General features: G+C 42.6%; 2 protein-coding genes across 2 annotated transcripts; one reads left to right on the top strand and one right to left on the bottom strand.

Moving 5' to 3' along the window:
• Positions 1 to 377: 377 nt before the first annotated feature.
• On the top strand, positions 378 to 4,196 carry LOC120727131 (coagulation factor XI-like). The gene is made up of 9 exons (XM_040021301.1): positions 378 to 509; positions 683 to 839; positions 1,472 to 1,581; positions 1,688 to 1,850; positions 2,070 to 2,188; positions 2,372 to 2,504; positions 2,717 to 2,820; positions 3,653 to 3,812; positions 3,975 to 4,196. The coding sequence occupies exons 1-9, from the start codon at positions 449 to 451 to the stop codon at positions 4,075 to 4,077; spliced, it is 1,110 nt and encodes a 369-aa protein (XP_039877235.1). The 5' UTR covers positions 378 to 448; the 3' UTR covers positions 4,078 to 4,196.
• Positions 4,197 to 8,278: 4,082 nt separating this feature from the next.
• heyl (hes related family bHLH transcription factor with YRPW motif like) lies at positions 8,279 to 13,066 on the bottom strand. Its single transcript, XM_040021302.1, has 5 exons — positions 12,097 to 13,066; positions 9,916 to 9,982; positions 9,743 to 9,826; positions 9,543 to 9,624; positions 8,279 to 9,370 (listed from the first exon to the last, which is right to left on the bottom strand). Exons 1-5 carry the CDS (start codon positions 12,174 to 12,176, stop codon positions 8,688 to 8,690), a joined length of 996 nt encoding a protein of 331 aa, XP_039877236.1. The 5' UTR covers positions 12,177 to 13,066; the 3' UTR covers positions 8,279 to 8,687.
• Between the last annotated feature and the right edge of the window lie 9,865 nt (positions 13,067 to 22,931).

Genomic DNA, 22,931 nt, shown 5'->3' with positions numbered 1-22,931 from the left:
CCTGTTAGTATCTGTGATTGCATTTCAGTTTGTGTGTTGTTTGTTCTTTGCATTTGGAAAAGTCAGTGTCTGAAAGTAAAGAGCAATAAACTAAATTCTGCAGTTTGCTACTTAAACATTCATACACGTTGTTTTTCAGTATGAACCCAAAGTCAGCCTGTACACATGGGAGGCCAGCTTCATTTATGGAATATGGCAACAACCAAAGCTAGACACAATAATCAAAGCACATGATAAATTTTCACTTTGGTAAATGCCAACATAAAATTATCTAAACTCTAGTTGTAGGGCAGGTTATTGACTGTGCCAGAGATTGGCTGTGCAAATAGATCCGATTGCAAAATTGCCCTTTGGATGGCTCAAAGGACCATTTTCTATTTGCACAGCCTTTTCGTTAAATGTAGTCGTGTTTGATGAGTTTCATTTCCTCTGATGTTAAACGTTAAAGATGATAACACATTTGATCTTCGTTGGTCTTCTCTCCCTCCTCAGCTCTTCTTTATGTCAAGGTATGATGCACTATGCAATATCTTGTTATGACAGGGCTAAACGTATGCAACTACCTGTTCATGTACCATTATGCTTTTTTTGGCACTTTTGTGTGGTTAAATGTTTGTGATATATGAACAACTTCTTTGACATGTAAATGTTTCCTTAAATATTTCCCTTTTCTGTTCTTCAGCATGTAATCCAAATATTCTGGAGAACATGGATTTCCCGGGAAATGACATAACATTTCTCTACTCCCCTGATGTTAACCACTGTCAGCTCCTGTGCACCCAGCACCCCTCTTGCCTCTTCTTTAGCTTTATTCGTGCTGATTGGACCCACGATGACAGGTATGACTGGCACAAATGAGTTGCAATATATACACGTACTTATCCAGGTCCAGCTTGCAGTGGCAGGTTGTAAGGTGCAGCAGTCTAAGCAACACCACCAAAGTGTTCCCAAACAAGGGGATGAGTTCCTTCCAAATGACCTTTCTCTGCACCGTATCTCTAAAGTTGAGCTGAACTAATTTCTGCTTCTTGTATCTGTGATCTACTCCTGATCCTGGGTGAGAGTGAGAAGGTAGATTGACCAGTATATCAAAATCACCTTTGTGCTTGTTTCTCTTTCACCACAAAATTCAACAGACTGTGCTCTCCAGTTCCATGGCATATACTTTTTTGAGTGAGGAGGTTGATCCCCTTGAAGTTTGAACACACCATCCCTCCAGTCTGCCAATCCAGAGGCACTCTCCCCAACTTCCACGAGATGTTACAGAGCTGTCCCACACTGTATACCAGTATACTCACCCATGGTTACTGCCTCTCACTGATGGCAACTTAAGATTTCACAGAGTTCAGCCAAAAGTCTAAAGACCCATATCCAGCTATAGGAAGCACTGTATGTCATGTTATTTCAGGATCTGTTATATATGTGTTATATTGGTTGTACTATGGCTCCTTCTACTTGTCGGTCTCTGCAGGCACTTCTACTGCTACCTAAAGTCCACTCCCTCAGGAGAGCCCAGTGCTCAGACTCCAGTACAGGGTGCCACTTCTGGTTTTTCTCTAAAATCCTGCAGCACAGACCCACGTAGGCTTACAACCATTAATAAACCATTTTAAAAATTAAGCAATTCATGAAGTATGTTCACCTCCAGTTTACCTTTCTCTATGCGTGTTTCTATTGTTTGAAACAGAACCTTGCCTGTCTGAGCTGTACCAAAACATGGACTTTATCGGGGGAGACTACAGGTCCTTGTTCACAGGTGACCACGAGGAGTGCCAGCGAGTGTGCACTCAGGACCCTGCGTGTCAGTTCTTCACTTTTGTAAAAGAGAATTTCTCAAATAGTAAAGTCAGGTAAATTTGAGTTAGGATAGTGTATTTATTTTAAACATGTTTCCATATTTATTTATTGTTTAACCACAAAAGATTTGTCCTACACCTCTGCATTTCCCAAAGTTCAGTTTATTGCAGTCTTGCGTCACATCTGGTTTTTTTAAACTGCATGTCCATGTTTGTCCATGATATTTCGCACTCTAACAGCAAAGGAGAATATGATTTCTTGTTCTGTTTAAGGTATAAGTGTCACCTTAAATTCAGTTGGACTGTACCAAGGACTCCTGTTATTGAAAGAAAAGCTGGTGTAACATCTGGATTCTCCCAAAAAACATACCAAACTCAGCACTTTGACAAAGGTACATAGACCTAGTTGTAGCTTTCGGCCCACTTCCTGTTTGTTGCCTGTGTGTTTTCCTAATGTAAGTAAGTAAAATGTATTTATATAGGCCTTTTAAGACTAGAATCTATTACAAAGTGCTTCACATGGGAATATAAAAGCATATCAAACAAAACAAATGTCTTTCCTCTTTTATATTCAGTATGTCAGAGAAAGCTTTTTCCAAACACTGACATCCCAGGAAGTGACATTGAGTCGCTGCCTGCTGCCTCTCCTGAACACTGTCAGACTCTGTGCTCAACTCATCCGCGCTGCACCTACTTCACTTATAACAGGTAGTTGTTTGTGTTTCAGAAAAAGTCTCATCTGAGAGTGAAACAAATATCTTATGTGTTTTTCTTTTTCTTTCATGTCTAACGGGCAGTGTAATAAAACTGTACTTAAGTGCAGAATTATAGCTCTACAGCTCTACATTATATGCAAACATTTAGACCCTCTTACACATTTTGATTTTAAGCGTTTTTGATTTTATTTGTTTGTTTTTTAGGAATACCTTTGTTTGTTACCTGAAGGAAAACACACATGAAATAGTCACCAGGGCAGATACAGGCACTTCAGGGCTACCACACCGTTCCTGTCAGCTTGACGACAGTAAGTAGCGCAAATCAACCTGTAATGCTCCGCACGAACGTGTTTGTGAGCGAACAGTTACTGAACAGCATACAGTGTTGTGAAAAGTATTTGGCCCCTACCTGATTTCTCATTTTTCTGAATATTTCACAGTCTTACATGTTTTAGATCATCAAACAAATTTAAAAAGTAGACAAATAAATGTGGGTGAATACTGAATTATAACACTGTTACATAAATGTTCAATTTATTGGAACCTGGAACTTTGGGCCCACCTTAAGAAACACTCAATCAGGCAGTTCCTGGAGGATGAAGTAATTGATTCCACCACCTCTAGGGCATTATGGTTCAGTCCCACATTGTCAGGTTGCACTGGTCCAGATCCTGGAGGAGATCCCCCAGGACACCATCGACTGTCTCATAAGTATGATTAGACATGCATGCCCTGATGTGGCTTAGGCATGCACGTCTAGGGGCCAAACAAACTACTAAGGAGGATTTTGAGGTCATACAAGTATAGATCTGACATCACTGAAATCTGATTTGTTTTGAAAGTGTTTCTTTAGCTTCAAACAAAACAAAAATATGTATGTGGGGTAATCGGGTTGTTAGTTTTTAACTGTTGCAAATCGGCAACGCCTGCCTCGAGAGGGTTAATGTAAAAATTAGTATTTCAGACATGATGACAAACCAAATCTATGTCATTTTCCTCTAATACAACATGTGGATGTGAGACAATCATCTTTTGGGCTTTGTTCTAAAAAGGTAATATTGTTAAAGACACTGTAATCATGCACAGGAATATTTTATGTGTCCATCCCTTCAGCATAGTGACATGTGTTTCTGCTAACAGACTGGGCTAGAGTGGCTTATGAAGGAGTAGATTTCAGAGGTTCTGACATTCGCTATGAGCTGATGGATGATGCAGACACATGCCAGAAGACATGCACTGAGGACCCTCACTGCCAGTTCTACACCTACGCTGATGAAACCTTCTTTGATCGCAGTTATCGGTGAAGTATTACGAATACTTCTGTGCACACTTTAAACTAGTAATTCACGTCACACCCAGAAACCACGTCACATTTATTAATCTGTTGTATTCACACTTTTTGTAATCTGATGACAACTATATCTCCAGTCTCTAATTTAAACTGTTGGGTTTTGTACTGTAGGCGTCGCTGCTACCTGAAGCGTGTCATCACCATCCCTGCTCCTCCCAAAGTCATCAAAGTCACCAATGTTGTGTCGGGTTTCTCCCTTAAAAACTGCCCATAGACTGCAGGGGTGTCGAACTCCAGGCCTCGAGGGCTGGTGTCCTGCAGGTTTTAGATCTCACCCTGGGTCAACACATCTGAATCAAATGGTTAGTTCATTAGCAGGCATCTGGAGAACTTCAAGACATGTTGAGGAGGTAATTTAGCCATTTGAATCAGCTGTGTTGGATCAAGGACACATCTAAAACCTGCAGGACACCGGCCCTCGAGGCCTGGAGTTCGACACCTGTGCCATAGAGGGATCTACTTGTAACATATGTGAAATAAGTTTGAAGACTTCACAGTTCTCAGTGGGATTTTTGTGGAACCTAAATAAATCATTTCAAACATGAGCTGTCTGTCTGACGTGTTTATTAAACAAATATGTCCACTTTAGTCTCATCTGACCAAAAGGAAAATGTTCCAGAAATTTTTGTTTGTTTAGATGCAACACAGCTAACCTAACCTAAGATGTGCTGCTATGTTCTTTTTAGTCAGATGAGAGTTTTTCTCTGTAAACTTTCCAAACAAGCCACTTGTTCAGTTTTTTGTGATTGTGCTGACATGAACTTTAACATTTAAAATGTTAACTGAGGCCTTTGCAATCTAAAATGAACTCTTGGGTTTTATGTTTTGTTTGGGTTTTCTCAAAGGATTGCACGTTCTGTGTTTAGGGCGAATTTGCTGGAATCTCTGCTCCTGGGAGGATTATGGTTTTGTATTAACACACATGTACATGCTCCAGCCCCAACAAGCTCCCAAAACTTCTGCCCGGGTAATTAGTTGCCACACAAGACACAATAAAAGGGGTTCTTACAGCAGTTTAATGACATACAGAGAACATTCAGAAAGGAGAAAAAAGCAAAAACATACTATGGAAAATATGTACAGGACATATGGCAGTGGCTCTGGCTACAAAAGAAACGAGAAAACAAAGGAGAAACAAAGCAAATTAATGCCAAGCCCAGACCACCAAATCATAATGGGATATCTCTACACATGTGAGGACATGGCAGTCTCTAGCCACATGATCTCTAACACCAACAGCTACATAAATATATACACCGGCCTCTTTAAAATATTGCCTGATAATTGCAGAGCAAGCCCAACTCCAGCTTAAATAAACATGACACAAACCATAGACCAAGATGCAGTTGGCGAAATTTGTAAAGAATAACCACTCCTCTTTGCAATGCTTCCACCTTGCGGCGGATGTTTGTAACCTCAAGTGAATACTTTACACCATGGACGAAGAAAGAACATGTTTATTGGCATCCTAACATCTCAAGAGAAAATTTGTAGTCCAGACGGGACTCAGCGTTAACAGTCAAATACTCCCAGATACGCACATTTCTCTCTGTTCCAGTAAATGTACCCGTCTTGTTTTAAATTTGGAGGACTTTCTTCTAAACATCAGGAGTTCAACCACTTTGCAGTAAGAGGTGTAATGGAAACTGCTGTCGGGGCTACAGCACTATGTTCATGTAAAATCAGCTAAAATTGTGGTTTTAAAGTTCATGCAACAAATATAATGTCCACTATCCTGAACAAACAGTGACGTGAACAGAGAATATACGTGCAAGGTGGCAATTCTGGATGAACATTGTTTTAATGAATTTTAACTGTTTACAAATGTTTGTTGTTATATGTTTATAAATGATCAATTTTTGCATTGTGCAGTTTATTTGTTTTATTACATTTTGATAGAAGGAAATGAATCTTTGTCCCCCCCCTACATGTTCTTCCTTTGCTTTTGCACCTTTGTAGTTTTGACAGCAGAGGTCACTAAATTAACTGCATAAACCACTGGTGCTCACACTGTGTTCAGTATAGACTTTGGACATTTACTTGCCAGTGGATGTGCTAATCACTTTAATTTTCAGTGATCTTTTTAACGTTAGATTTATATGCTGGCACTACCATTATCTAATAAGTAAACCTTATTGGGTAATAGTGTTATACAGCGTCTGGGGATCTGAATGCTTCTTTAAACCTTTAAAACATGGGCCTGAGAACAGTACGGTGGTGCAGTGGTTTGAGGGTTAGGGTTAGCCTGGAAAAAGACTGTATAGTAAGGATGGACATGGCTATTACATTATCAGCTGGTTTGCAGTCGGTCCACTTGTCAGTTTGATTTTCCTTCAAAAAATAAAGAACTGATGGCTTTTTCATTTTCTGTTCATTAGATAAATTTAAAGTTGAGTTTTTGGGGCCTTTTGTTTATAGTATTTGTCCGTCATTAGCTGACAGGCAGTTTTTCACCCCAGATAAATTAGATGTGTGGTGAGACAGGAGGAATTTATCACTTGGAGTTCATGATAATCAGATTTATTTGATTTCAATGAGTGCAACAGCTGCCTCACAAAATCCTTAAGAAGTAACAATGGGCTGGGGTCGCCTAAGCTAATGTTAGCCACATATATTTAGTTATATATATATAAAATTATATAAAAATTTAAAAAATCAATAGTGATGCATGCATGTCATCTGCAGGCTGGCCATTAGAAAGACTGGCTTTTACTCCCCTGTCTATGGCACAGACAAATAAAACATGAACCATGTTCCTATTCTTGGAAAATTATATCTATAGACATGTAATTAAAAAAAATCAGCTGTGATGCATTGATGTGGCTGAGTTTACTTTGTTCTCTCTCTGATTTGTTTCGGCCATCCTTCCTGCTTGCTGAACCCTCCTCTTTTCTTCACTGAGTTTGCACCGTGTCCTGTTGCCCTACATGCACACTCACATACACACAGCATTTCCCTCCTTCTTTCTCCAAAGTTTCCTTCCCTCCTTCCTTGCACATCCCTCCACCCTCACTCTCTCCCCTCCCCCGTGGGAAACCCAGCACAGTGTGACTGTGGTTGTCCTTCCTGGAAGCTGTGGTGGTGACTCTGGCTCCTCCACGCAGGGGCTAGAATAGTGCCAGCCAGCCTATGTGTGTCTGTGTTGTGTGTTGTCTGTATGCCTGAGTGCGTATCTGTGTGTGTATATGTGTATGTGTGTGCGTACACCCTCCACAAACATTCCACCACCACACTGTCCGTCGGTCCGACCGCCGGCCGGCATCGCACGAGAGCCACGCCGTCACCGCGGTTCAGTCCTGACGCCAGCCCTGAATACTCACATTACACAAACACATACACACACACGACCATGCACACTGCATAAACAAAACACTCAACAAAGCACACACACACACACACACAAAGAAGAAAGCGCAAGAGACTGGCTTGAGCCCACAAAAGCGCACTCACTCAAATAAACAATATGCACTTTGCGGAACACACACATTTTTGGACCACAGACCACAGACATTGCATCCTGAAGTAGATCAAAGCGTTCCCCAGCAGTAAACACACACAAGGCTCTTCTCTGCCCTCTCATCCCCGCAGAGCAGTTTTGGTGAAGCATGGCACAATTATGCTGTTTTTGAGAAACAAGCTTGTTGCAAGTGTCATTCATCAGCTTTCGGGTGCTTCTCGTGCACCCCGTACACGCTGGCCCACTCTCTGTGATTCACACTGCTTCTTTTCCTGTCCTTTTAAACCCTCGCAGTCCCCGTAACCCTGTCTCCTGCCTCCCTCCCACCCTGTTATTGAACGTCTACACCAAATCAGTCACTCAACCACAGCCCTTCAGATCTTTTCCTTTTGTTTTCCCCTCTCTCAGTCTGTCTCTCCTCTCTCTCCATCCCTCCCTTTTCGCCCTCGTCTTTTCTGTCTCTCCATTGTTGAGGAGACAGTGGCGCAGACAAACAGGGAGAGAAGATATCCGCTGGTGTACCGCAAGATTGGAGAGAAAGAATGGCAGAGAGACAGCAGAGGAGAGGAAGATACATAGACTGATACGAGGGTAAAGTTAATTACAGGGGACCGCCAATTAGAGGGCAAAGTGATGGGCCTGTTTGCCTCGCCGCGGCATCCCAAAAACATCACCATCTCCCACCATGTTTATCCTCTGCAGCCACAAGACCACAGCTCCCATCAGCCGTCACTGGAAACAGCTCAGATACCAAGTGGGTTATGGCTGGGGAACATGCAGGCAGTGTTTGCAGGCATAGTTAATATACGGATAAACGCCTAACATACAGTCTTTTTTCTTTTCTTTTTTTAAACCATTCCTTTCCCATTTGTATTGATAGCAGATGGCATATCTGCAGTTACATGTTTGCATTTACTGATATAATCGGAGAAAAACACAGAAAACTTGAGCAAAGAGATAAAGGCACTTGGTCTTTATAGAAATTTTGTCAAACATTCAGAAAGCATGATCAAAAGTATAAATGTTTTGGAAAAACAGAAACATCACAGTTCTGGGATCAGTAAAATCTCAACCGCACTCTCTGTTGAGTGTTTTACTGTGATTATGGCTCTGGTGGACACTCTTCTTTGTGTGTATTTGTCAAGCAAAATCAACAATACGACTTTATTCAGAGCTACTCATTCACATTCCCTCTTTGTTCCGTAACATATGATTGTGATCGTCTGAAACTTTACCCATCACCGGATATGGCTTTTTAGAAGCAGAAACAATCATCAAAGGTTGAATACTTCTTTCTCCAAAGGAACCAATATTTGCTACATAGAGCACATGGGAGGTCCATGTCCGCTCAAATAAAGAGCTGACCCTCAAAAAGCACCGATCTCAGTCCCCCATCCTTGGGCCGCCTTGGCTGATCCGCTCAAGCCCCTGCGCTGGACTGTGGGAGACCCCATAGGTGCAAAGGGCCTGAAAGAGACTTGTGGAGGGGCGGAGGATGAGGAAGTGGAAGAGGAGGAGGTTGAAGGAGAGGAAGAGGAAGGGGTTGAGAGAGGTAGAGGTGAGGCCCTGGTGGAGCTGTGAGGAGACGGCTGTGGCGGTCTGGAGGGGGCTAGGACTGGAGACGCTGCGAGGGAGGGCACCCTGTGGACGGTGGCAAGAGCTGTAGGTGCAAGGAGCTGTGGTGCTCCCTGCTGGCACCCGGCCAGGGGGGTGAGGCGTAGGGCGGCGGGCGATGGGTAGCTCCCTAGCAGGGCCAGATCCCTTCGCCCGCTGGGGAAAGGAGGTGAGGAGGAAGCTGGGGAGTTAGGGGAGATTTGAGGGAAGGATGCCCATGGCCAAGGAGCGAAGGGCAGGGCGGAAGCTGGGGGTGACTGCAGGAGAAGAGGGTCTAGCTCACTCGCGCAGTGAGAGAGGTGGGAGACCAGACGAGCTCCTATAGGGTCTGGGGAGTCCCCCTCAAGTGAGCTGAGGTACCGTACCACCTCTCCAACGCATTCCCTGAAGCCCAGGGTCCTGTAGTCAACTGCCAGAGCCCTCGCATCAAAGTATCCTGAGGTGGAAAAACAGTTCAGTTTAGTCTTTGCTGAATAAATGCAGGGGGAGGCAGTAAAAATCTCTTTTCTAAAGAGGAGGATAATAAATAATTATGAATCACTGCTTTATGTGGAACGGCTGTTTGGGAGAATCTGAATAGGGCAGCAAGCAAAAGTCCAAATTGTCACCTTTTCCTCCCATGGCATGCAGCAGTTTGAGGTGGTCCACTGTCATCTGTAGAATCTCTGCTTTCTCTAACTTTGATGAACCCTGCAGTGAAAATTAGCAACGTTCTGATCAGTGGCACGATGACAGAAAGCTGCTTAGTCTTTTAGTTTTACTGTCTAACTATGACAAAAAATATCATCATCTCAAATGCATTCCTTACCTGTTTTTCAAAAGCGCTGGGCACCAGTCTACGGAGCTCTGACAAGCTGTGGTTGATGCGGTCTCTGCGCCTCTTCTCTATGATCTGCATAAGAAAAAAAAAGCAAACTGAGTTGCAGACTCAACTGAAAAAGAGACAGAACCGACTAACATCCAATGACCTAATCCACTCACCCCTCTTCTCTTCTTTCGAGCCAGAATCTGCGAGGCGCTGCCTGGAGACATGGACCCAGTGACTGGGCTGTACCGCGAAGATAGTGTTGAAGCAAGAGAGCGAGATGAGTAAGAAGGGACACAGAGGGAGAAAGAAAAAAAAATCATTTGATTTTCCTGCATATTGTTATTATTACCCTCCTTAATATGACACAGAGGCAGGATGGCACACCAACTCCCTTCAATCTAATTTGTTTTTTGGGCACAGAAAAGAAGAGCAGTGCCTGGGAGAGGAGGGAAGATGAGATTGTTTTCACTTTAATGCATTTCTGGACATTAGTCTCAGTGAAATGACATGCTGTTCTCCTTTCCGTCTGAGCAAAAGCACTTTTAGAAAAGATGATTATATAGCCTCGAGGCGATGCTTGCGCTCACATGGGGCTCCAGCACGCTGCAATGGGAGCATGAGCTCCTCCGAGTACAGTCATCCAATATGGATTGTGTTTGTTTGTGAACTCTCATCTTACAGGCCTGAAAGAGACTCCGAGCCTCACAGTTCCCTCCAAACTGCCCCGCTAGAGACTTATTTCTATTAGATTTTAACATGAGGGCTGCCAGTTTAGCTGTGTGTTTTTGTTTAGGTTAATCTTTGATGGGGTTGACTTGAAAAAGCAGCGCTGTCTTCTGTTTGCATGTCACATGGCAATTTAATTTATCTAAACCGTCTTTAGCGTTACTGGCTCGCTCAGCGCCTGTGATGTAAGCAGCACTGCTGGGAATGAGTTTTTGTATACTGTTACAAATACACTTTAATGACTGGCGCTTTGAATCCAAATGTCTTTTAATGCTAAGTCAAGGAATTTGACAAATTTATCTAAGAAGCAAAACGCTTTAATGACTTTAAAATAGAGTGTGCAGCGTTCAGAGTAATTTTACTGTTTATCGGGCATTTTCCACAACAATGGAACAAGTTACATGCAGTGGACTGCACTTAATCACCTTGGCACTGCAGGCCGCGTTTGCATTCAAAGGTTAGAAGATTTTTTTCCTCTTCCAGAAGTATTTTAGCGTTTAACCAGCCGTTTTAACTGTGTAGTTCACATTTTTTATCGGATTTTTCCAGTGCAAAAGCAAGATTTCAGTGTTGGGATTATAACTTTATAATAAAAGCTGAGAAAAACTAATTTGTTTGTGAAAAAGCAGTTTTTCTGTGCCTGAAGATGCTGTCTTGGAAATGCAGCAAAAATGTGTGTCTGACATAGACGAGGAGATCTTTCATAAAGTTGCTAATTAAATAACACACTGTTTGCATGGAATAATAACACTAAACCCATGTGGGAAAATGCACTTTTTTCATATTTAATGTGACGTAAAATATTAAAACTATTTTAGAGTTGTTTATTAAAACCAACTCATGAGCTTTCACTTGTGTTTCTCATGTGAAGAAATTTTCTACATCAACTGCAGACATTTCATTTTAAGACATAATACTATAATCACTCATTGTGGTTCAAATCGATTGATTTTTTATAAATATACATACATATATAAATGAATATTCCTGAGTGAATGACTTCCTGCTCATGTTTTCATCTCCTGTATTGACACTTCAGCGTTGACAGGCCTTTTTTGTTTTACATGGATGGTCATGCACGCAGCTTTTTCGACTAACCCCTACACTTACATGTGCAACAACTGCTGTAAAGCTTCTGTTTTACACAGAAAGTGAACACTGTATATCTTACCTATCTATCTAACATAAATCTATAATATATCTGCTTTTCTGAACAAGAGAAATTCGCTGATTTGAGCCTCAAACTTAGTTGACACGTCAGTTTTTACACTGACATCACTGACGTGGTTGTTAAATTTGCTTAAAGATGTATAATATGCAAATTAAACCGTGTCAAGACTTAAAAAATAAATAAATAAAAATAAAAAACTTTGTACCTGAATGCAGGAATCTTTAAATAATAAGAAGTTCTATTTTGCTGTAATTGCTTTATAAACACAACCTTGTGGGACCTCAAACTTTTCCCAGTCTTTTAAACTCGTTACTGCGCAGCAGACTGGAAAACATGCTCGGGGCAAATTTGCCTTTAACTTTGTCTGCTAAATACAGCCGCGCGCCATGTAATTTTCTTTTCAAACATGACTGGAGGGAACGTGTTACAATCTCAGGTGTGACTGAAGGAGGCTCACCAGTAGCTATCTTCTTGGCCCACGTCAATGAACTCGTCGGTGTCCGAGTCCGGAGAGCTGTAATCGTGAGGTCTCTTCATTTCTCTGCCCCTTCCTCACTGGCTGGAGCGATGACGACTGATGACAGAAGGACGAGGAGACTGACAGGTCTGGCTGGATGATGTCGTTGGTTCCTGCCTCTGCCTCTTTAGGAAGTCTCCCTCTGGATGAAGCACTCACCCTGCGTGCCCGTCACTCTCTGCTTCTCTTGCACGGTTACTTATAAGAGCTCTGTTGTCCTTAGTTACTTCTTGTCACTCGTGTTTGTTGTTTTCGCTGTCGTCGGTTCTTCATGCGTCTTCTTTTTTTCTCTCTCTCTCTGTGAGTCAGTGGTGCCACTTGATCAACCCCCAAGGGCCCATGACAACTAAGAAAATTCACAAGCTGCTTTAGTCTTTTACTCTATCACTGGCATCCAATCATAGTCTCTCTCTCTCTTTCACTGTTATTTCTCTCTTGGCTCGCTCGCTCTGTCACAGCCACCCAATGACAAAACAGGACTTTGGCAGTTTGGGCAGGGTTGCCAGTTTTGGCTCCCCCGCCTCCTTTCCGTGTCCCTCCTCTCTCCCTTTAATCTGCCCTTCTCTGGCTTTTCACCCTCCTTCCCTCTCTCCCGCACCACCCTCAGCCTCATCTTTCCACCCCTTTGCTCAATCATCCTCTGTCAATTAGCCTCCAATTTCATCCTGCTTTCCTTCCTTCCTTCCTTCTGTCCTGCTTTCTTTCTCATTCTGCTCCTTTAATTATGCTGTTCCATAGAACAATGGAAACAGGAGGGAGAGCGAGGTGAGGAGTGTGGGAATTATGAACTGTGAAAGCACTGCATCATACAGAGGCGATGCACAACATCTGATACTTGCACAGTCTCACGAGTCACTTTTGACTCGAGTTCTTGAGCAATTTTGTGTTGTGAGAGAGAAACGGCACAGAGTGAAAACACGCCTGCAGAGGTGAAACGCAGCCAGCGCCGACCTTTGAGCTCCATAAATGATACAAATAGAAAAGTTTTATACTTGTATAGAAAGATTTTATGGGAATAATTAAGCCGTGTCAGCAGTTTAACTAACAGTGTTGGCTGTTTTTTGCTCTTGTTTTAAAAGGTGACATTTAAAGTACCTAAATCATTACAAGAGTATACTACAGGGATTTACAAGCAATGCCAATAATTTATGTTCACCTTTGAAAATAACACTTTTATCAAGCATCAATCTCCAGTGCGACAAATAATGTCAACAAAGTTTTAGAAAACTTTAAAAGAAAGCATATCACTGTGTAGAAGAGATGGACACATTGCTTCGTGGTTGTTTTATGGAGCCAGAACTGACCACACAGCTCAGCTATCAGTTAACACTCATAGTTGATGTTTATGAAAAATTGCTATGAAACGATAAAAATAGGCAATAGTAGGCTACAGAAAGGATCTGGTGGGAAAGGGTTTTGGTAACAAGCTGTAAATTTCAGAGAGTGAGTGAGTGATTTTTTTTTTCAATGTGGAAATCCACCATAGACTTTATAAAAAAGATAGACATAACCACTGTGATATCAGCTATCAGTTAGTGTCCCATTAGCAGAGGTTTTTTTAGTATTGCCATCCTGTTACTAGGTGGATCTGACTGTGAAATCAACGGTCAGAGTACCATCTTCCTTTTTTACTCTAATGAAGACAGTAATGTATGCCAAAAACAATGTTTCCTTCACTGACTTGAAACTAGCAATGGACCCCAAAAATTACCAGGAAACTATTATTGAGTAACTGGAAGTCTTTTTAAAGAGTTGCCCCTGCTGGCCATTAAAGAGACTGCAGACTGCAGAACCCAGAGGCTATGCCCATCATTTATATACAGTATATGTAAACTATACATATAGATGTGTGGGTCTAAAAACATGCCATCTTGCCAACTGATGCTGCTAGCGCTATCTGAGGACTCAGCATTCCACTTTCTCATCTAAATATGGTTGGTTCTGGCAACAGTCGAACAGCATAAACAGGCTTTAAAACAGTTATCCAGAAATATTGGGATATGTAACCATTTATATATTTAAATATCCAACTAATTATACATCTATCTTTCATATGCATTCTATGTCAAGATGTAGATTTGTCACTATCTTTTTGAAATTACAGCTTCAAGTATTTCAAGATAAGAAGTGAGGCACAGATAAACCTAGCTTATTCAAATCGTTTTTATTCAGCCTGTGTGTGCAGAGATGAGGGCAGGTACTGAAGGGTCAAGGAGAGAAGTCACCCCACTGAGTGTCTGAACATCTGGGCTCTTCACTGGACAAGATAGCACTCTCTATACACTCACACTCACACACACAGAGCTCACTCGCGGCACTTGTTTCCTCTGCCACCGTGGGAAGATTGCTGGTGCAGATTGCCATGGAAACATGAGACCCAGGCGCCGGTTGTTAGGAGCGATGCCTAAGTGACCCAGCAGTGTGTGCATATGTGTATGTGAAAGACTGAGAGAGGCCAAGTGGCATGCCCTCTTGCACACAATGCCCAGCTGAGGGTGTCTCTTCCTGCCTGGCAGACTGGAAGGGTGTGTTAGTTTAAACATAGGCTGCGACAATGAATGAGTGCGAGGTCTTTGTGTATACTAGTTGGGCAAGTGAAGTCGTTTTTAAAACTTTAATTTGGTCGTCTTTTAAATGGATTTCCAGTAGTCTTTATGTTCTTTTCAGCTTCATCTTGCTCAGCGTGACGACAATTGAGCCTTTCCTACAATCATTTTTGTCATGTCGCATGTGTAAAGTAGTGGAATAACTTAAAACATGTGCAAGTGAGTGTGTTTGCAATAGCCAAGTGTGAGTAATCAGTGTGACCATCACCAGGGGGCTCGCAGTGTGGTGGATATGAGTCAGGACTAACAGAGTGGAGAAATCCCTTTTCTCTCCCAGCAAACAACCCCCACTACCCAGTTCACATATCCTTTCATTACTAATCATTCTCTAATTCAGATCTGGATTTCATTTCAGCATCAGAAAACTGGGGGGGAAAAAAGATAAAAAGACATCTATGAAGTCAGCCTTCAGTGTTCTGTATTGCTATTTTTATCACCCGCTCTTTACTTCTCTTCAAAGATTTACTTTCCCATTTGTATCGCACGTCTCTTTAAAAACAAGAGAGAGAGATCGCTCTGGTTTGCCGGCCACACCGCCCAGCTGTTCCGAGATGAGGCAAGTTACAAGAAAAGAAAAAAAAGGGAAAAGAAATGGAAAGTAATTAAGGAGATAAATGAATAAATAGATATATTAATTATGAAAATGGTTTCATGGTGGGGGCGTGTGCGAAGGAACGGTAAAGCCAACATAAGAGGGAGACGAGAGCTGGCACTGGATGGTTGGATGGAATTCTGGGAGATTTCTGGCGATCTTGGTCGGCCACTTCAAGTACTCTCCCTCCCATCCCACCAAACCACAACAAGGCAAAGTCCCTTATTGAAATTAACAAGCTCATACTTTTACAATTTGCATACACACGCACACATGCGCAACTCAAATATGAACATGAGGACACGCACGCACACACGCGCTGGAGGCCACGCACTGATTCATACAAGCTAGCGCACACACGAAACTCCCTGACACGAATGTGGACAGCACATACCCACAATTTATAAGGCACAAACACTCAGCTGCAATTATTCTTTCTGATGCATGACTGCTGCTATTGTTTGAAACTCTGTGAGATGGAACAAGCTCAGCGGGGTATTTTGTTTGTGACTTTTTTTCTCCGCATTTTTCAGTGAAACCAAATAACTGATCACTGATACGTCTCACTGCATGGTTTGCTTTCATTAACAGTACACCAACAATTTTTTTTTTTGTCAAAATGTAATGTACATGCACCAGTTTAAAAACAAACAAAGGGAGCTAAACCTGCTGGAAAAAAAGAGACATGAAAGTAAAATCCTATGTATCATAAATCTGAAGGAGGGTATTTTTAATGCATTTTTTAAATTTCTAATAAAAGTGAATATTTGGAAACGATGCAAATTTTCTAGAAAATTTGATTAACTGTATGGAAATCAAAAGAGTGCTGTGTTATTATGTTAAAATATTAATAATAAAATGTAAATCTTGCAAATAGAACAAGCTAAAAAAACGACACCTTCACATTCACAATATAATAATAATAATATAATATCTTATTCACAGAAAGTAGAAAATAAACAACAAGAAAACAAACATATATTCATTAATTTCAGTGGTGTTTGCAAATGTGTTATTTAAATTGAAGGTGGTCCTTAAAATGATAATATAGCATCAAACCATCAAGCAAGTTAAATATTTATTCACTGTCTTGAAGCCCCGTAGTGAGTCTGTGAAAGGCCAAATGTGGTCAAAGGGGCCCTGCATGGTGCCCTGCTGCATGCAAGCGCTATTGACACATGCCCTCAAAATCAGTTGATTCCGTATTGGTATGAGGCCTTTATAATAGTCCGACTGTGGCTGGCTGCTCTGTCGCAGGGATCAGGAATGGATTGGCATGGGAACTGGCATCAGACTGGTTTGGCACTCTCTGGGCCGGACCCATGAGGGATTTATCTGCCTTTCAGACACATAAGGAATGCTGGGACCTGATGCACTTGCTGTCTGGCTGTCTTCACAATTCACTCCAAAAAACCTGAATATATGAGGCATTCCTGGGAACGCCAGGTTTGTGCCCACAGGGTGTCTCCAAAGAAACCCATTGTGTTTTTATGATCTGATTGAGCTAAGATGAGCTGTGAATAAACTACCAAAGGAACGCAGCAAGACGCAGCCAGAGCGAATGACTGAAATAGTAGCTGCCGTGATTTAAGGTGTCAGTAGGGCAAAATGGCTGCGGCTACGGGTCGTGCCGTCTATCGGAGAGCGAGAGACACAGAGAGAGAACAGCGAGAGGGCGAGAGAGTCCTCCCTCCTCATCTGGCTCCCCCTTTGCAAAGATAAATAAAGAGGCTAAAAGCCGAAGAGAAGAAGCAGAAAGGAGCTTTTGTGGCTTCCGAGTGGGGTCCCTTTCATGACGGTTCCCACAGCACTGGGCCTGTGATGACATTCACCATGTTTCACACACACAGGCACACACACACGCTGATGGGCCCTGTGACTGCGGTGACTTTCGCTGGTGCCGGGCCCCAGACGGGACGGCGAGGGCCCCGAGAGCCACAGGCAGCCATTGTGCTGTCGCCGCGGAAACCAGCCTCTTTATGTCAGACATGTTTTTCTGTTTGTTTTCTTTTTTATGTCTTTAATGTGGGCAAGGGGAATGTTTCCCCTCTCATCTACCACCCTCCCCCCCCCCCCCCCCCCCATCCCTCCACACTGCACTGTGTTGCACCACCCCCTACCCCCACCAACCATACCCATCTTCCTTCCCCTCCCACCAATTCATCCACATTTGTTTCTCCTCTTCGCCTCCTCTTCTCCCTTATGTTGTCCCCACCCCACCCGCTCTGTTTCCCCCTGGAGATCGTCATTTGTAAAGCTCTTTGCTTAGACAGCCCATATCTTTGTCGTGGTGTTGCGGCCTCCCTCTCACTCAACTCCTTTTTATCTATGCTTCGTGAGGGTTTGGCACAAGCTGGCACTTTTTCTTCCTCCTGCACTGAAAAAAAAGAAGAAGAAAAAATGTGCACAACTCTAAAACAAGAAAACCTATCCCCAAAACAATCTCGCCTTTCCCACGCTAAGCCAATTTTCTTCATAAGATTGAACGAGCTCACCAATAACGACGTGAAAGAAAATTGAAGGCGGGGGGGGGGGGGGGGGGGGGTTGAGAGAATCTGGCTATGATTACAGTCTGACAGAGGATGCCCCAAAGTCATCCAGTGAGGAAAAACAAACCTGAAAAAGCTCGACTGTTACTATTTTTAAGCACGTGAAGAATGCTGCTCGGTGCCATGACTCAAAGGCACGTTGGCCCTCGTCCGTAATCAGTTCACTCTGACTGCTCTCCTCTGCCACATCACACACAGGACACAATCTTTAACGAGCCACAGAGAAAGGAGGAGAAGAGAGAAAAAAAGGAGTGTGGGGGGGGGAGTGAAAAATGAAAGAGTTCGAGGCTAATCCGCAGTGCCCCTCAGCCATGCATGTGACTGTGCCTGATTTTGATGAGTGTATGTGTGGAGAGGGGGGTGTTTAGGACTCAGCTAATATTAGCCACTGTAAAACAAGTTTGACTAAATCTGAGTAGGTTCTCAGTCATGTCCAGGTCACGGTAATCTAAGGAGCTTAGAAAGAACAGCAACTAGACTTCTTTAAGTTTCTTGGAGATGTTTCAAGCTTTTATCCAAGAAGCTTCTTCAGTTCAGTTCAGTTTTACTGACTTTTGACTTGGAAGCTGCCCATCGTTTAAATTTATGGAGGAGATTGATTGAATTTACATATATGTATATTAATCCAAGCTGTGCTTTGCACTCAGAGATGAAAATAAAACTGGATTCTCAGACAAAGCCAGGCCACGCTTTTTCCCGTCCCTGTTAGACACCCCTGTGCTGCTGCTCTTTGACAGCCTCTCACTTTCCCAAATCCCTCGTTTAACTTTACACCTCAGATTACAGCCTTATCTGGGGGGCGACCTGCCGACACCTTGTTCCGATGGCAGCTCAGGAGAGCGAGCGTAAGCCCCTGAAAAACCAGCATAAGAACTCGCCGCCACCACACTGCTGGGTCATTTTTAGACGGGGATTACGGTGAGTGTGCGCGAAAGGAAGAGAAGACGCTGATGGAGGAAGGATGTGGGCAATAACAGCCATCATTCTCATCCCCTTGAGGGAGTTGGTTTTATTGGTGTCAGTACAGTAGTGTTTTGTTTTTTGTTTTTTGAGAAAACTGAAATACAGGATACACTGAAGTGGGTTTGATTGAGCACTTTTTTTTCCAGATGCCAAATCATCATTTCATAAAACTAATAAATTAGACAAAAATAATCTCACTTTAAAAAATAAACACAAGTAAAACTGTTGTGACCGCCTGACCTTTCTGGCAGCTCAAGCACCACTTATAGACATGTTTCAAATTCATCTATTACAAACGGGCATTTTTTAAACACATTTTTTCTCCTTTGTACAAATTTTTCACGTGTCTCTTAAAAATAGAATCACAGTGTGTGTGTGTGTGTGTGTGTGTGTGTATATATCTATATATATAGATATATATATTAGGGGTGCAACGATACACAAAATTCACGGTTCGATATTTTTTCGATACAAAAAATGTTCATGCCTTTTTAATTTGTCATTTATTAAAATTATAAATATATATTTTAACTCAAAAGTACAATTTTTAAATTTAACGTTGCTGAAACAACAAAGTAATAAAAAAAATAAATCTATCTGATCGAGAAATCACTCATCTTTGGAAAAGAGAGTTTATTACAGAGAAATGGCTCTTTCCAAAATAAAATCTATACTATACGCTTCTTCTGGGCTATATTCTCAGCAGCACATTAAACATATCAGGTCCCCATAAGGAGAATCATGTGCTAACTGCTGTCTAAATGACTCGGGTAAAGTTTGTAGCATGCGTGCTTGTTATTTTTGACTGCTTCCACTTGTCTTTGCACTAGGATGATGTCGGAGTAAATGTGCAGTCATCTTCATTTTGTTCCCACTAGTGCTGTCAGCGTTAATCTCGGTGAAATGACGTTAACGCCACAACACAGCAAATCTCCGTTAACGAGCTACCGCGGATCGCCCCGTGCGTGGGGCTGGACGGCAACACGTTAATGAGCAAACTGCACTAACGCAGTAGTTCCCACCCATGTAATTGAGCATTGCGTGGCACATCCGACATACTGTTTTACTTTTGTCCATGACGGGCTTACCTTCAGGGTCATACTTCACATGAAGACCAAGATAGTTTCAAACGCCAGATCTGAATGAGGGTGGGGGAGGTTCAATTTGCCATGTTGCAACGAGCTTAACTTCTGTCTCGCTAGCTTACCCTGCGGTCAGTGAATCTGCGTTCGACTACTCCGCCTAGGCTGCACTGTCGAGCGCAGATCCACTGAGCGCTCAACACAGGCAGCATCGTCAGAAGGAAAGTTGATAAAATAAATTAAAAATTTTGTATTGTTCGATACATATGCGTACTGAACCGAAAGCACTGTATCGGACAGTTCAATATCGATACGAGTATCGTTGCACCCCTAAAGAAAAAAAAAAAAATATATATATATATATATATATATATATATATATATATATATATATATATGTGTGTGTGTGTGTGTGTGTGTGTATGTGTGTGTGTAAATATATGTAAATATATATGTATATGTATGTAAATGCAAAGCTCCCTGCTTTGAAATCAAACAAACACAAGACAATTCCTCATCCACACAGACATATGGATTCAAAGGACAGGCACACATTCATAAAACTGCCCGTAACAGATGCTCATACAAATGTTGAAAGGCATACTTGTACAGTAGACTCATTCTATACACTCCACGTGTATCTTGGGCACAAACAATGTCTATCTCAGACATGAAAACTTGCTTGAGGTCATTGCTTGAGAGCGCCTTGCTAGCTGTATATGGTGCAGAAGGCTTTGATCTCTGGACTTGGCTGTGGCAAAGACAGCCAGCGCTGCGGCCCTGCGATACCGGAAGCTTGTGGTCTGGGCTGGCTCCATTTACTACTCTGTTCTGGTGCTAAATATACAATAATAAAAAGGCTGGCAGATTTATTTCAGACTTATACATTTCCTCTCCAGCGAGGGAAGAAAGGACGAAGCAAAGAGACAGACGTCTCCAGATTACCAAAGAACATTAAGTGATAATTACAGAGAGAGATAGAAAGAAAGGGACGAGGTTTCCCCCTCTCGCTTTTCTCTTCCTCCTTTACTGCCACCACAGACTAAGAGGGGCGCCCACTCTATTAGACTTCGAATGATTGGCTATGATTGCATTATCTGATCTCATAAGGGATGAAACACACACCACATGCCTGCATTTCATTGCTCAGTGATCACTCAGAAGTCAAACATGTTTTTTTTTCTTTATACATGAAGCCATAAAAGAACATGGGATTCAAATTCAAACATTTTCCTAATCTTTTTCAAGTTAGTTTCCTGAAACACACAAGCACGCGTGCACACACACATTCATACTCCGCTATGCACTCGACTTCACCACGAATCCACCGCACTCCTCTCAAAGCTCTTTGATCCCCGGTCGAGGGTCCTCTCCGTGGTGCCTCAGTCTGAATTCCAGAGATTCTGGGATAATTCAAACGTTTCACGGCACATACTTGGTCCCCCCAGGAGACAGCGGCAGAGATGGAAAATGCCACCACGGTCCCTGTCTCTCTCTCCCTCCATTGTCCCTACTCTTTAATCAGGCCCTCTCTGTGGCTCACGCTGCCACCATGGTGTGTTGTCTCAGCCTGGGAAAATGCCGGCCTAAGTGGCTGTTATGTGCTGAGGCGCAGACCACAGGGACCCAGAGGGGTGCTGCTGGAGCCCTCTGTGCCAGCCGTGGGTCTCAGAGCGGCTAACACACACAATGAGTGAGGTCCCAAGTCTGGATGTAACCTTACATAACAGCCATCACTTCATCTATTTACTTTTTGTCTGGGTTTTCAATCAGTAAATCATCACACGACGTTGTAATCACAGGGACAGGCAAGAAACCCAATCATGAATCATGAATGTTATTTGTTCCTAAGAAGTTGCTGGGTGTAAACCGGCGCTAAACTGCCACACAGATAGGGCAGTATTGTAGAAAGTCCAGTGTGATTGCTTGGCTGCGATCTGCAGAGAGGGAGTTTCCTGCCCTGAAGTCAACAAATGACAAAAACAAAGGCCTTGTGTTTCCCTGAGTCACAGCCAGAAGAAGGTCAATAAGCAGAGCAACATCAGTGTTCGGCCCATTTTAGCTTTGTTTTGGGATGGACTCGTGTTAGGGCTGTGCCTGTCGGGTCAACTGACAGCTGGACTTGCCTGCAGCCGGACACAACGCTCCATCAGGTCAAGTTTACAAGAGCTGAGTGAAAGCCTTCTGCTTTATACTGGTTTATATTTAGTGCTTATAAGCATGAATAGAGTTTTTATGAGGTGCTATAAATTTCATTTTCAAAAAAAAAGAAAAGGGGTGAGTGCTTAGGCTCATGTACGCCTACCCTGTGGTTTCCACAGGCCACCACGAAGCCTTTGTATTCACTCTGTTTGCCATGGGAAAATATCTGAAACAAATAAGTTGCCCAGTCGGCACCCATCAGTGTAAAAAACACTTCTAAGAGCTGTGGATTGTGCTGAGAGGGTGTGGTGCAGCGCTAAAGGAACTACTTGTTTACTCTTGCTATGTCTGAAAATAAAATAAAAAAAGGATCTATTTTCTCTCCGAAATGGGAGGCAAATAAACAAGTATTCTTGAGCAGACAATGTGGGCAGGCGCGAGCCGCCTGTGGTTGTACAGCGGCATGCTGGACTTGGTAAGAGATGGAGGGTGACACTTGGAGGTTCTTCCTCCAAAACATCATTACCATCATCATCATCATCATCACAAAAAAACGTTTTGCTCTTTATGGATAGTTTCCTGCTTTGTAACAGCTGTGTGCTGGATGAATTTGTTAAACGGCTCTCCAATGGATTATGTTAAAACTTAAAGTCAGGGGTGTGGCCACTTTGACTGACAGGCAGCTGTAGCCAAAAGCTGACTTCTAACTCAAATCACTTAGCTGGACCTTACTTGCACCCATCTGTGAGTGCAGTTTTCTAGCCAAACCTGATGGTGAGCTGATCATTTAGCTATTTTAGCCAGCTGTGGCCAAAATATACTGAGACTTCAAAATGCCGAA

The sequence above is a fragment of the Simochromis diagramma genome, unplaced genomic scaffold, assembly GCF_900408965.1.
Source record: "Simochromis diagramma unplaced genomic scaffold, fSimDia1.1 OVJJ01000753.1, whole genome shotgun sequence".
NCBI lineage: Eukaryota > Metazoa > Chordata > Actinopteri > Cichliformes > Cichlidae > Simochromis > Simochromis diagramma.
This window is presented reverse-complemented; position numbering and strand designations above follow the sequence as displayed.

What these genes read in the sequence shown, in the direction of transcription:
- LOC120727131 (XM_040021301.1), top strand. Translation starts at nt 449, where the DNA reads ATGATAACACATTTGATCTTCGTTGGTCTTCTCTCCCTCCTCAGCTCT. An exon ending in GATTGGACCCACGATGACAG is followed by an intron (nt 840 to 1,471) that starts GTATGACTGGCA and finishes CGGTCTCTGCAG; the next exon opens with GCACTTCTACTGCTACCTAA. An exon ending in TTCTTTGATCGCAGTTATCG is followed by an intron (nt 3,813 to 3,974) that starts GTGAAGTATTAC and finishes TTTGTACTGTAG; the next exon opens with GCGTCGCTGCTACCTGAAGC.
- heyl (XM_040021302.1), bottom strand. Translation starts at nt 12,176, where the DNA reads ATGAAGAGACCTCACGATTACAGCTCTCCGGACTCGGACACCGACGAG. An exon ending in CTCGAAAGAAGAGAAGAGGG is followed by an intron (nt 9,827 to 9,915) that starts GTGAGTGGATTA and finishes TTTCTTATGCAG; the next exon opens with ATCATAGAGAAGAGGCGCAG. An exon ending in GCATGCCATGGGAGGAAAAG is followed by an intron (nt 9,371 to 9,542) that starts GTGACAATTTGG and finishes TTTCCACCTCAG; the next exon opens with GATACTTTGATGCGAGGGCT.